This window comes from Gekko japonicus, unplaced genomic scaffold, assembly GCF_001447785.1.
Source record: "Gekko japonicus isolate JY-2015 unplaced genomic scaffold, Gekko_japonicus_V1.1 scaffold257, whole genome shotgun sequence".
Lineage (NCBI taxonomy): Eukaryota > Metazoa > Chordata > Lepidosauria > Squamata > Gekkonidae > Gekko > Gekko japonicus.
In genome coordinates, this window is record NW_015171509.1 from 1,229,522 (window position 1) to 1,243,950 (window position 14,429).

Below are 14,429 nucleotides of genomic sequence, written 5' to 3' on the forward strand. Positions count from 1 at the left end.
TGCCTGAAATGCAGAGCAGCAGTTTCTCTAACATTTAACATTTCTGGTCCACCCCAGTTCAGACACTGTATTTTTTTTTTTAACAATGACCTTTCTATTTATGTATACACCAGCCAGTTCACAGTCGTGGTGCTCCCACTTGGAAATCTCTACAAGATCTAGCCTAAGGAAAAAAGAACAACCAGAGCAAGGACCCACTGATGGAAGGGAAAACACATTCTAATCTTTTTGCAAAGGTTGGAGCGGGTAACCACTTAAAAACAGCGTACCAATTAAGCACCACCTTAGGAAAGGTAGAAACACAGGCAGGAATGTGCATTCCCGTGATCAATACAGTTGCTTCTTACTTACTTGGCCACAGACTGGATAACCTTTGAAGATGTGTCTTTGATATTTGTGAGAAATCTCTCTGTTCCGCCTCTAAGTATATCGAAGAACCCACCGTAAGTCTGATCACACTCCGCTACCGTCAGACCTAAGGCCAGAAACAGAGAATTGAAATATATACGAGCACTTCACCACCGCTTGCTTTTCCTCTGTTCAAAGCTACCATTCAGTTACTAACACAAAAACCTATTTCACTTCATTAGTTTCGATGTTAAAAACAATTTGTTGATGAGCAGGCTGTTACTCAGTTAAGACAATTTCCGCCTCTGGGAACTGCTCTTTGGTTTGGTTTATATCGTTACATTGGAAAGGGTTTGACCCCACTATTAATCAGTTAGAACAGTTTGCGGAAAAGCAAGAAGAAATCTAATGCACCTTAAGCAGCACATGAAAAATCCATTGTGAATTATGCAAACATTCAGTTCTCCGATGGTAGCCAGTCAATACTGTGACTACCTAAAACAGAATGCTGCTTTACACCATACATTGTTGTCAATGATACAAGCCAGCATTGTGCATCAGATACAACACCAGCAAGAGAACTGGCATCATCCAGCCACAGATACGCTGCCATTGGCTTTTAGAACACACTCCAGTATGAGTCGGGTATAGAAAATAACTCTCATTCACCCAGTAATTTACCTTGCCTGTCCATCCCCTCTATCGCAGCCCTCTCCAACATGGTGTCTGCGTGCACCATGGCCACTGCTGATGTATAGCCTGCCTGCTTGCTTCGGGAGTCGTGAGGATAAAATCCAAAGAGGTATTTAATGGAACAGACAACCAGACAGAAGCTCTTGGGCCACTCTCTACCCGCTGACTAACCGGCAAAGCACTGAGTACATCCAGGGCAGGCCAGTTACAGCTGCAACCCCTCAACTTGGTTACAGACTCAGACTCCCTAGTGTCTGTGGCCTGGTGACTTCTCCTCCTGTGGCCATGCAAGGAGCAACCCTCCCCCTTTTTTGGAAAAGGGAAGCTGAGCAGCACCTCTCCCCCAAAGCAAAGAGCAACTCCTTCTCTACCCAGGAGGTACTACAGAACAGCCCAAGAGGTGTAATCATTGCATCTGCAGAGAGTGTCCACCTTGAAGCCGCTGCCTCTATTACTCAGTGCTTGGCTTCAGATCTCCCAACACTGTGTGGCTGGAGGCCATGGGGAAAGGGCAATTTGTATGGTAGCAGCCACCGACTTTGCTCGGAATTTCCACAGTGTCCACAGGCAGCACACAGAGACACACAACGTAACCTGGCTGCCAATCAGATGAAGAGGAAGCTGTGCAAGCCCCAAGTCTTGCCCATTCATCCCTCCCCTTGTGCACAGTTCCCGAAATCACACACAGAGACACACAACGTAACCTGGCTACCAATCAGATGAAGAGGAAGCTGTGTAAGCCCCAAGTCTTCCCCTTGTGCACAGTTCCCGAAATAAAAGCCTTCTTGGTTTGTGCTTTAACACTTTGTCATTTTGTTTCTTGGCCATAAAACTGGGATTAAAGCCACAGGTCTGATTACTGGTTTGCAATCAAGGAACTAACCACAACTGCTTAAAGCATCCTCAGACATCACCATAAGTTGCAGTTTAGCTAGGAAGTCTCTGACTACAGCACACTGCACTGGGAAAAGAGGAAGAAGCAAGTCGAGGGATTTATGGACTCCTCCTTATGAACAGGCCATGAGTGTTCATGACATTTGAACACAGAAGCAAAGGTGGTAAAGGCTCCTTCGGGCAGGAAACTGACCTTTGCTTATGTTACTACATCAGTAGTTATACCATAAATAGTAAATATAAATCGTACTTATCCTCCTAACATAACCTTATTTAATGCTATACATTAAACATGCATATTTCTGTAATTAAGGGTACCGTGAACAGACACACCGGTTAAACCGTGATGCTCAAATAAAGACTATCTTTTTCACTTAAGCCTTCAAAGGGCATTTCAAAGCTTTGAAGTGATGGAATTACAAAGATCTGGCTTGTATGGGCTTCTAAAGAAACGCGCGTTTTGGAATCTACCTGCATTATACATATTGTTCAGCTGTCCCGCGGGCTTTGAGTTCTGCGGCGCCACGGCTGAAGATGTCCTAGGCTGAGCATTATTCCCATAGCCTCCATTTTGTTCAAGGAGCTGCAAGCGCAAGAGCCAGAGTTAGTACTTATACATCAAACACACACACACACTCTACCCCCTAAAGGGTATGGAAGATGATACAGCATGGGGCATTGATCTTCAAATGCCAAGTTGGGACTTAGTGTGGGAAATATCACCGCCCTTACCTTTCTTTTGCTTGGGCTTTTTAAAAAAAAGCCAAACAGTAAAAATCCAAATGACAGAAAAATCATTATAAATAAAGGAGTTCTAGTGTCCTTTACATCTAGTCATCAGCTACAAAGTCCAGCTGGGATTTCTTTTCTCAACCCTGCATGAAAAGCTATACTGGCCAAAAAAATCATCAAACTACAAGGACAGTATGGATTACTATGATATTATATATGAAGCAATTCAGACACATTTAGGGGGTTGGAAACTTGTGGGCAGGGGCTGCTGTGAATTTTGATCAGCAGAAAAGTAGTACACATAAGACCATGAGAAATAAATGTTGATGAACATCTTCTAGCATGCCACATAAATACTAAATATTATTAACGTTCTATCAAGCGTTGCTGTAGACCTTCCCTACTTCCCTTACTCTTGATATTCTGATTTTAGAGGCAAGAGAGAAGGAGAAACATTTGAGAAGGAGAAATATGACTTCAGGAAGAAGTGTACAGAACTGACATGACAGTCCATCCAGTTTGGCATTCTGCAGTCCAAACCTTGGGTGTATCTTTCATAGATGACTGGGGAGTATTTATTTTATTTATTATTAATTTATTTAATTTATAACCCGCCCTCCCTGTGAACGGGCCCAATACATAAAACATTAAAACTGCATTTAAAAAACATTCAATGTAACATAGGTGCTCTCCACAATAACTAACAAGGGATCAGATGACGTCATCAGGATGGTATACTTAGTGGCCACAGCTCCTCGCAGTACCACCATTTTAGCGCTCACGGCGAGTTGGTAATGAAGGGCAAGGACAGATGGTAATAGTTGTAGACAGATGGTAACAGTCGTGGCGGCTCCTACTCAAACACCTGGCGGAAGAGCTCCGTCTTGCAGGCCCTGTGGAACTGTGCAAGGTCCCGCAGGGCCCGGATCTCCTCTGGGAGCTCATTCCACCAGGTAGGAGCCACCACCGAAAAAGCCCTAGCCCTACTCGCCGCTAGTCTGGCCTCTTTGGGACCTGGAACCACTAGGAGATGTTTAGTCCCGGACCGTAGTGCTCGCTGGGGCACATATGGGGAGAGGCGGTCACGTAGGCATGTCGGACCCTGGCCATCTAGGGCTTTAAAGGTAAGAACCAGCACTTTGAAACGAATCCAGTATAGCATAGATGCACAGAACCCAAAACGTCTGGCTCAAAACAAAATAAAATGGATCACCTCGGTAATGGGGGACTTTGGGTTCACATTCCTGGCAGCTGCAATCTCCTGCAGTTGATTCACAAGCTCTGTAATGGACAGTCTTTCTTCTGGGTTCACCTTCAAAGTAGACCCTAACAGCATGACAAAAAAAAGTATTGTTGTTGACTGCTGTTGGATTTGCAGACATGCCAGAGGACACCAATTTCTTAAGATTCTGATCCTGCCAGTCTGCCAAAGACAACTACTTCAACACAGTTGTTAAAATACTTCATGAACTTAAGATCTGCCTGTATAAACTGTCAAGAGATAGTAAAACAATTATTATTTTAAAAAGCTAAGTACTTAAGATTGTGACTCATTGGGGGATGGTGCCCTTTATAGAATCTTGGAAGATATGCATATCAGACAATTTATTCACTCCAAACATTTATATGCCGCCTTGCCACCCAATTAGGGTGCAATATTTTGATTCATTTTAATCTAGGAAGATGTTCCAAACGCATGCTGAGAAGTGCGTAAGATCACGGCGCTTTTGAATATACTTGGAACTCCAGCAGCCATTAATATTTAAAAAGCAAAACTCTTAAAAAACCACAAGGCAAAATATTAACCGCTCTCAATCAACAAAGAGAGGACCCCACTGAATAGTTATACCATTTCCAGATTGCATTCATGGCTCTCCCTTCTGAAAGTACTTCTGCAGTTATTTATTCAAATATTTATACTCTGATTTTTCTCCCCAATGGAGACCCAAAGCAGCTCACAACATCCCTCTCCCCATTTTTTTCCAACAACCATTCTGTGAGCCGGGTTAGCCTCAGATAAAAGCAAAAGGCCCAAAATCAACCAGTGAGTTTTCATGGCAGAATGAAGATTTAAACCTGAGTCTGCTAGTCAGACACTCTAGATACTAAACCATGCTGACTCTCAGTATAGCATATACTATCATTTTCAGATTAACTACATACCAGGAATGATTTGTTTTAAAATGCCCCTGTAGTTTTAGAAGGATACAAAATACAGACTGCAAACCTTTACACAAGCTATCAACTCATCCTCCCAAAGCTTCCTCTGCCTTAAACTTACAAATAAGATCATGAAACACTGTGTATCTTGTGTCATTTTGGGGAATGGAATATTTCCCGTTGACTATTCGAAGCTTTGCTCCATCTTCAAACGGATGCTGTCTAAAACACAACAAGTAGAGGATGCAGCCCAGTGCCTGCGGTGAAAGAACGAAGGGATTTACAAAAGAGTCAAAGAGGTTAAGCCATTCAAGGTTAAACTCAAATGAGTTCCAGCGCCAACACGTTTTGTTTCACTGGAGAACCTGTCACCTCCAAACAGACAAGGCAAGTTACAGCACACAATGACCAAGCAGAGACATAGCACTTAAACCATGATTAGTGCTCGATATGATTTGTTGTCTGTACCCTGGTTAAACCAAACCAGGTAAGTCGTGACAAACTTTATTTCAGCATAAGCTTCTGTGAGTCAAAGCTGCCTTCCTCAGGGAAATAAATACATGAACCGCTAATCTGTTAGGGCAGACACATTTGTACCAAAAGTTGGCCCTGTAAATGATGAACAAGCATCTGATGAAGAAGAGAGAAGAAGAAGGAGGGAAGAGATTGGATTTATACCCCGCCCTTCACTCGGAGTCTCAAAGCGGCTTACAAACTCCTTTCCCTTCCCCTCCCCACAACAGACACCCTGTGAAGTAGGCGGGGCTGGGAGAACTCTGAGAGAACTGTCCATGAGGGAACAGCTCTGACAGAACTATGGCTTGCCCAAGGTCATCCAGCAGCTGCAAGTGGAGGAGTGGGGAATCTAACCCAGTTCTCCCACGTGGACTCTAGTTCATGGACTTAACCACTACACCAAACTGGCTTTTGACTCCGGAAAGCTTATTCTGGAGTACATTTTGTTAACCTTTAAGGTGCCACTGGACTCCTGCTTCATTTTGCTGCTACAGACTAATGCAACTCCCCCTCAGGAATTAATATGACCTATAGAACTATAATTTGTTCTGATAACTCATTAAGTATTATACACATCAGCACAGTTGTTCATAAAGTAACAGCAGTCCGAAGACATGCTATTAAGCTTCAGAAACTTTGCTAAATTTTGCGGTCTTTGTGTTTCTTTTTTAAGTTCAGGGCCTGCATTTTACACGCCCACTGGCGATGGTGTCTCTTGCAAGCAGCTGAGAGACTATATAATACAAAATGGCCAGATGGAAGTTGTGGTGAGCATGATCTGGTGGCACATTAACTACGGATTTGGGCTGAAGCTCACTGCTTTCTTGTACAGCAACAAGCTATTTTTCCACGCCTTAAAATCCGTAATAAGCAAGAGAGGCACATCGGGGGGGGAAATTCACCCCATCCCACCCCAAAAAGGGATCCAGAGCAGTTTCAGACACAAGGTCCAGTTCACCCACAAAACAGGAAGGTGGAATACATACCCATATATCCTGTTTTTCATCAATTGGGAAATTTGAATATAGATCTATTATTTCTGGAGTCCTATACATTGGTGTTGTGTTCCTTGTGATCTGCAGACACAAAAAGACAAGATCCACCACTCTGTTTTTATAGCTGCTGAGGCTAGGCACACTCGGAAAAAGAACCAGAAATGAACTAGTATGAAAATCCTTTACTCTTCAGAGTAGCTTGCTAGTTTTTGCTCCTCTGAAGCACTGCATTAAATCTTACACAAATATTTATATCCTGCACTCTCAGGCTATCGACTGAGGCAGCCAACAGCATTCATTACAATAAAACACCCCTAAAATCTAATAGCAGAAGACTAACACACAGCAAATTCCCTTAAAAGCCAGTGTGAGGCACTGCTTAAGAATAAACAAACACTTAAAACCAATAGCAGCATAAACCAAGAAACACACATGCAGGTAAACAACTGGTGAGATCCGTGTTAGAAATCACTATTAAAAAGTTCAGTGCAGCAAGCAACAAATAGATTAAAAGGAACCAATTTTAACCACTGCGGTAAAGAGGTTAATGAACTGGGCTACCGGGCCAGCAATTAGGTCAAACATATTCAAAGTGGCAAAGAACAGCCAAGAAATCAACTGCTAAACATGAGCCACCCTATCAGGTTTCTCACCTCTTCCTCGACCATTGCTCTTTTCTGCGCAGACCAGCTATAGTCTGGGTAGTGTGCTACATTCGTGGCGCTGCCGAAGTCACACAACTTAATTGTTCCTTGGTTACTCATCAACATGTTTTCAATCTGCAAAAACAAGATGGCAGAAATGTAAGTGTGCAAATTGCACAGACGTTCACAATGAGGCCGCCGAGTCACACACACCTGTGCTCACGTTACATAAAACCATTCATGTCAGATTCTTTCGGCATAACTAACATACTCTGCTTCGGTGACTTCCCCCCTCTGAAAAGGAGCCCTGCTTCCAAAACAGTCAGCAAGGAGCAGCAAGTTTGAGTGTTTTACTCTTCTGGCAGTAGCAGGAAGATGGATGACAGGGTCCCGGGATAACCACACATGAGGCTCAGCTCAAAGCTAAACCTTCCAAGTTAACATTTTTTAAAGTTTCTTAGCCAAATATGAATTGCACTGAAAACCTGATGGTGAGGAAAAGGGGAAGTAAGTCGTATTTCATCCACGCCCCCCATCAAACCTTCCACCAATATCAAACATCTTAGAGAAAGCTTCAGAAGTTATGTGATAATCAGTAATACAAATAGCCTATATCCTGATTGGGTATCCCTATAATTATTCCACTGATTCCGGTTCTTTTAGATGTTGTTTAATGGCTGTGAAACCCTTCTGCTCACTACATTTTTGACTGGAAGAGCTGAAGTGGTCCTTCCCTAGGCTTTTCAGATGGGGCACATTCCCACGTAACTTTGAGACAGCAGTTTGAAGCAGAAAACTTAATGTTCCCTCCTGAACTGTTGAATGCTGGCCTTGTATTACATAGCACTGAAACAAACCATTCCAGTCTCCTAGACACCAGCCTGTTCACTTACAATAAAAAGGGGAGGATCTGCAGTGCTCCACAGTGAGATCGAGCAGCCTCACTCTTCCCTAAGACCACATGGAAAGGTCATTCACACGGCATCAAAAGGAGCCTAATTCCAGACCTCTGGAGTTTAGTGTTTCTCACCAGGGCGGTGATCTTCAACAAAGGCATCCCAGTGCCCACCAATGGGCTCTGTGGCATCGACTTACTTCTTTCCCTGAAACATCCAGCCAATTCTGGCTTTCCTCCACCCTGTAGGGTCAGGACCTTGGTGTCTGCAGGGAGTACCCATTTGGATATACTTGTGTCCACTGTAGAACAACACTCAGCTAGGCGCTATCCATGGTGTGACGACCCCTTATCTGGGGAGGTCTGGTTTCCCTTTAAAGTGTTCTTTATGTTTTGTTTTACTGTGTATATCCGGCTGCCACCAGGAAATTTAAGGCTTTCCAAACCTGTATATTATACTATTTCTATCACTGGGTAGGTAGGTCGGTTTTAAGGCTTTCGAGGTACTAATGTGGTCCTGGGAAGTATTTCTTTCAGAACTGGTAGTAGATTTATTGATATAATTCATAAATAATATGGTAGTACACTGTAACTAGGAATGGGTAAATACTAAACAATTGCTTTGATATTTCACACACAGTTTTCTCTCTCACTGTCATGGATCTTGGCATGTAACTTTGTAACACTTTTTTCCTTAAGACCATATTCGTTTACTGTTTCAAGCCTGTCACTCAGACTTTTTATTTTTCTCTTTAACTTTACGTTCTTGTTTCATATACATTCAACTTTTCTTCATACACAGAACTAACTCCTAAGCACACAAAACTGCTTCTCTCACAGACCTCAGAAAGAACTAACTAACAGTTCCACTATCTTCATCAACTGTCTAAACTGTAACTGTCACTCTTGACAGACATACATTTTCATCCACTCAGAAACCCTTCCAAACCCCCTCCCCCTCTCTGTCAATCACCAATCACACCACACTTGTCTCTTCAACCACTCTATTCTATCACACAGCCAGGCAACCAAACTTTTAAAGAGACACACACACATATAAAACAAAGAATCATTACACATGGACAAGCAGAAATCCAATATACTAGACAAAATCTGAAGCCATCGTCGCACCTCTACCGCCAATTGTGTGGGTATTAAATGGGGTGTGTGACGTCCCTGGATGAAGATGGGATGGCTGTGCTGCTAGGAGGTATGCTGTTGGTCTGGAATTAATAACTTTCTCCAGAACCCCATCTTGTAATTAATGTTTAGGATGCATCTAGAGCACCAACACTTTAGTGTTTTGTATTGTACTGTTTTATTCTGCTTTTATTTGTTTTAACTTTGGCACTTGTGCCTCTTTGTTAGCCGCCTTGAGCATCTGGGGAGGGCGGGATATAAATCCAAAAATAAATCAATAAATATAAATAATTCTGAAGTCCTGTTGTTATATCCCCGTAGAACAGTCAGTTTAAAAAACGTCTTTGAAACTCTTGCTCTTCCTATCTACTGCATCCAGAGAAATTTTGACTGGCTACTGAAAGAAATTGTTTAAGAGACATCTTTTCCTTAAAACAAAAGAATAATAATAATAATAATAGCGGTCTCTATTTAAACCCCTCTCTATTTAAAGATTTAAGCTTAACTTCTAAGGTATATGATCTCTAAGGTATGATTTTCAGGCTACGGCGCACTGTACCGTGCAAAGAGAAATGAAACATTACATAGTGAAATATTTTCCAGCAATTTTAGTTAGATCTATAATGCAACATATGACAAGGTACACATGAAACCGCCCCATGTGCATTTCTAGCTTATTTATGTATTGAAGTATTTCCCTTGTGGCTCTTGGCAGCTTACAATTCCTAATTAAAACTATACAGAATCCAAATAAAATACACCAACTCCACCCTTCAGAAAAAAGCCTGCAGCTCAAACTCCATTCAAAGCTCTAGCAAATAAAGTGCCTCCTAAAGACTTATAGGAATAGCACCTTCACCTGTACCTCCTTGGGGAGCCCATTCCACAAAGTGGGAGCTGTTACTGAAAAGGTCCCAATTCTGGTAGATACCAAGCAGACACCCTTAAATGGGGGAGACAGTCAGAAGCAGCAGCTAAAGGACAATAATTGGTCCATGGGGAAATATGAAAGACAGTTCTTCAGATATGTGGGTTCCAGGCCAGGAAGGTCATTAAAGGTGATAACCAGCCAAGATATGTGGGTTCCAGGCCAGGAAGGTCTTTAAAGCACCTTGAACTGAACAAACCAGCAACCTTGAACTGAACAAACCAGCAACCAATGTAGCTGCTTTCAGATACCCTAGGCAAATTGTTGGCTAGCCTCTGAAAAGCTGCCATATTCTGAACCAATTGCTGTTTCCGGGGTGTCTTCAAGGGGGGAGGTAGTTGTGAATGTCATGCATTGTGCGGGGGGATGGACTAGATGACCCTGGAGATCCCTTCCAACTCCATGATTCTAAGCCCTACATAGAACGTATTACAAAACTCTTCCTAGTCAGTTGCAAGCACCCTTCCACCATTGTGTTCTCAGCTAATGTATTTAGTAACTTTCATGAAACTATGCAATACTTCTCAAGTTACCATGTGAGCACAACAGATCTGAACTACTGCTGTCGCTTCAGCTTTGTAACCAAGTTGGAAATGCTCCTGCCTTGCATAAATCAGGCTTAGGATCTCTTACCTTAAGGTCTCTATGGACAATGGGTGGCTTCTGTTTATGCATATGCTGCACGGCCCGGCACGTCTGATAAAATATCTTCAGAACCGTATCGCACGAGAGGGGCCCTTTGGATTCAGCTCTCTTTAAAAATTCTACCACTTGCCCTGTTGAGATGACATAATTCATGTTAAACTCTTGCTCTGGGCAAAAAGGCAATCTCAGGTCAGCTGTATAGAATTCTAGTGCTATCACTAGGCTTCTTACTGGTTTATCTAAAAAGAACTGCTTGTTTGAGATGTGTTTGTTTACACCTCTCGGGGCTAAAGGAGGCAGAGCTTACACTACGCACTCACAAGAGGCACTATGCAAGGAAGGAAAGAAATGCCGGTGATTACGCCCTCGGAAAGAGAACCGTCTGAGACTCAACCTTGCCCACCGGGCATCACAGAAAATTCCAGCACAGAAGATGAGACCCCAAGCTGTTCAGTAGAAGAACAGAAGCCACACCACTTCCTTCTCGCTCTCCTTCTCCCCTTCTTGGGCGACAGGCAATGCGAAAGGGTAGCCGAGTCCCATCCCATCCCCACCTCAGACTCCCCCAGACTCATGGCTGGGCCCAGTCAGCCAACTGGCATGCCCCCATGCTACCTCATCGTAACACACCCAGCCCTTGTTCTTTCAATCCTATTTCTAGAGAGTTACACAGACTGAGCATTTACCACCCAGTCTCAGGGAGAGGCTGTGGCTCAGTGGTAAAGCATCTGCTCTGCACGCACAAGGTCCCAGGTTCAATTCCTGACATTTCCACTTTTTTTTTTAAAAAAAGGATCAAGTAGTAATGAGAGCGTGGAAAGCTGTTGGCAGCAGAGGAGAGGACTCTCGATAATGGGTTTAAATTAAGGGTGGGAAGCTCCCAGCTGGATATTAGGAAAAACGTTTTGACAGTCAGAGTCGGGCAACAGTGGAATCGGCTGCCTAGGGAGGTGGTGAACTCCCCCTTGCTGGCAGTCTTCAAGCAGCAGCTGGACAAACCCTTGTCAGGGATGCTCTAGGCTGGTCCTGCACTGAGCAGGGGGTTGGACTAGATGGCCTGTATGGCCCCCTCCAGCTCTGTGATTCTATGGTTCTGTGCTACCAGTCTGACATTACTGACATTAATAGAACAGGGGTCTGACTCAAGCAGCTTGATGCACAGGTGTTTTCAACACTCATTCTAAAGCAGGCAAGAGAAAGACTCATTCCACAAATAAGAGTGGGAAGCAGCTCCGACTCTAATCCTTCCCCCAGGACGTCCTGCCACCATAAGGAAAAAGGATCGCCACGATCATTTGATGCCTGCACCTGCTTTAAATGACATTATCCCTGATTTTTATGAAATGGCTTTATCCAATTTTTTGCTATAAACCATCTCGAGCACTTTATTTGGACAGGTGGCTGAGAAATATCCTAAATCATTAAAATGAACAGAGTCCGGGACATTGGAGAAGGACCCCTTCCCCCAGCACTTTAAACTTCAGCTGTCTGTGGTCCGCACTGATGGAAGAAAATATATGCTGTATTACACTGACAGCATCTTCGCACGCAAAATATCTACTAGTTTTAAATACAAAGAAGAAAAAGAATCCATCTTTAAGCTTCTCTCTCCTCCAATTTGGCACTGGAGCGAGGGAACCTCACGTCTGCGGGACTCGCACAGGAGCGTGCCCTTCAGTCTCAGCCACGCTGGTTAATTAGAGGGCAAATTTTAATCTGCAATTAAAGCTGTGATTAAAGCTTGCAGCTCTAATTAATACCCTTCCCTTTTCCCCCCCCCCCCCCCCGAGAAGCATGCAAAACCATGTGAAGGGAAAGAAAATCGCTCTCAGACATTCCTTTGCCATATTTATCATGCCTTTCCCCAATGCCGCTTCTAATACCAGTGTGGGAAACATAACCGAAACAGAAAATTGGGGCCTGCAGCTGTGTTAACGGAGCCTGTGAAAACAGAACTTCTACCCCTGTCTGACCAACAGTGGTTCTGTTTTTGCAGACCTGGTTATAGTCACGTCTCAAGAGAGTACCTGCTTAGCTGAGCTCTCAGTGCAGGCTACCGTTAGAATTCCACGTAAGCAGGATCTTACCTCTACAAAGCTCTGTTAGCAGAAGAAACTCCCCTTGCCCGGTATCAGATTCTTCTTTGCTTATTGAGGCAGCAGAGCAGAACTGGATGATGTTCGGGTGACCAGAGAGTTTTTTCTAGAGTTTCCCATTTGTTAAAGTTTCAAAGCTTTCTATAGTCGGGACACATCTGTGAAGTCATGTTATACAAGAAAGCACAATTTGTTTCCTTCGGCTGTCACTTGCCAGTAAAACCTGACTCGCTTTGGGAGCAGAAAACGTACTAGCCACAGTGTGTGCTGGTTTGGATCAAGAAGAGAAAGCTGAAGTTCAGCTCATCATCCAACAGTTCGGTAAGACCACAACTGTCCTCTCAATAAGACATGGTTTGATTTAGACTTACCAGTCATGTTTAGGCTGAACTCTGTGTGTGTGTGTATGAGAGAGAGAGAGAGAGAGAGAGAGAGAGAGAGAGAGAACACATTCTATAGTGCTTACAAGGCAAATGCTGGGTTCAGACAAAACATGAAACCACAGTTTATTTTAACTCTGGTGAGTTCATGAAACCAGGATTTAGCTTGTAGACATTCACACAGGTTGCCAGCTCTGGGTTTGGAAATACCGGGGGATTTGAGGGTGGAGCCCGGGAAGGTGGGGTTTAGGAAGGGGAAGGACCTTAGTAGGGTATAATGCCATACTGTCCACCTTCCGAAGCAGCCCTCAGAGAAGGGGAATAAAATGTTTTAAATAAACCAATAAACAAACAAGTTATCTATGCAGTTTGGAGATCAGCTGTCATTCCAAGAGATCTCCATGTCTCATGATTTCATATTCTTCTCTCTATAGCTGGGGAGGAGGGTGATGCCAGGGAACAAGCCCCGCGATGTCTGCATTCACACATCATGCAAAACCAGCTTCAAGCCATGGTTCTGGATTCTGGTTCAACAGACCCTTACTAACCATAGCTGGGAGTGTTGCCTGAATGCAAACCATTCACACTAACCATGGTTAGCTTAATTATACCATGGCCTTAAATGGCAACTGAACCACACCAAAAGGGTATGGACTGCCTTCTACAAAAATCAAGCGATGAAAAATGTCCCCTAGTATACTTGGTTTTGTTGTGCCTGTGTTCAAATGTCTGGCCTTGTCACAAGATCATGGAAATGAAGCCATGCCCAAATGAAAGAATCTCGATTTCCCAGAACAGAACGAAGCATAAAAGAAAACTTGGAATTACTAAAAGGTTAGGATTTGTAAGAAATGATTAAAAGTTACTTATAAACTACAGCGAAATTGGTCCCTCAGAAATCATCGTTGTAAGAGTGACAGGATAAAAGGCTGAAGAAATAGTCACAGGTTTGATCATTCCTTAAGGACCGCTTTAACTATCCAAAAGTAATCTTCTTTCAAAAGGATACCATAAAGCAAACTTCCTGAATGATGGCTTTGTTCTTTTCTTCTTCATTAGACAGTAACCTCTGTCATAAAACAAAAAAGCAGATAAAAACAAGGATTTTGTTTCACTCCGATAGAAATATGCATTAAAAGTTTAGAACAAATAACGTATGGGCACATGATCCTGTACTGTGTATCTGTGATACAGAGGTTCTACACTGGGCTGTCTCTGAAAGTTGTCTGGAAACTTCAACAAAAGCCCAGTGCTGCGGCTGGCCTCTTATGGTTTAAAATACAGGGAGCCTCTTATAGTGCTGGTATTCTGGCTCATTTTCTAAGGATGACGTTTAGTGCCCCCAAACAGCTGGAGTTATCAG

At 43.2% G+C, this 14,429-nt stretch overlaps 1 protein-coding gene across 1 annotated transcript in view; it reads right to left on the minus strand.

Annotated features, from left to right (window-relative positions):
* Positions 1–14,429, minus strand: part of GAK (cyclin G associated kinase) — a 109,125-nt gene that overhangs the window by 55,091 nt on the left and 39,605 nt on the right. The window contains exons 4-11 of the mRNA XM_015419326.1: positions 12,678–12,792; positions 10,579–10,721; positions 6,992–7,117; positions 6,330–6,419; positions 4,949–5,084; positions 3,881–3,993; positions 2,407–2,518; positions 352–475 (exon numbers count right to left, since the gene is read on the minus strand). Of these exons, the coding sequence (XP_015274812.1) occupies positions 352–475; positions 2,407–2,518; positions 3,881–3,993; positions 4,949–5,084; positions 6,330–6,419; positions 6,992–7,117; positions 10,579–10,721; positions 12,678–12,792 (959 nt within the window). The remainder of the gene's footprint in view (positions 1–351; positions 476–2,406; positions 2,519–3,880; positions 3,994–4,948; positions 5,085–6,329; positions 6,420–6,991; positions 7,118–10,578; positions 10,722–12,677; positions 12,793–14,429) is intronic.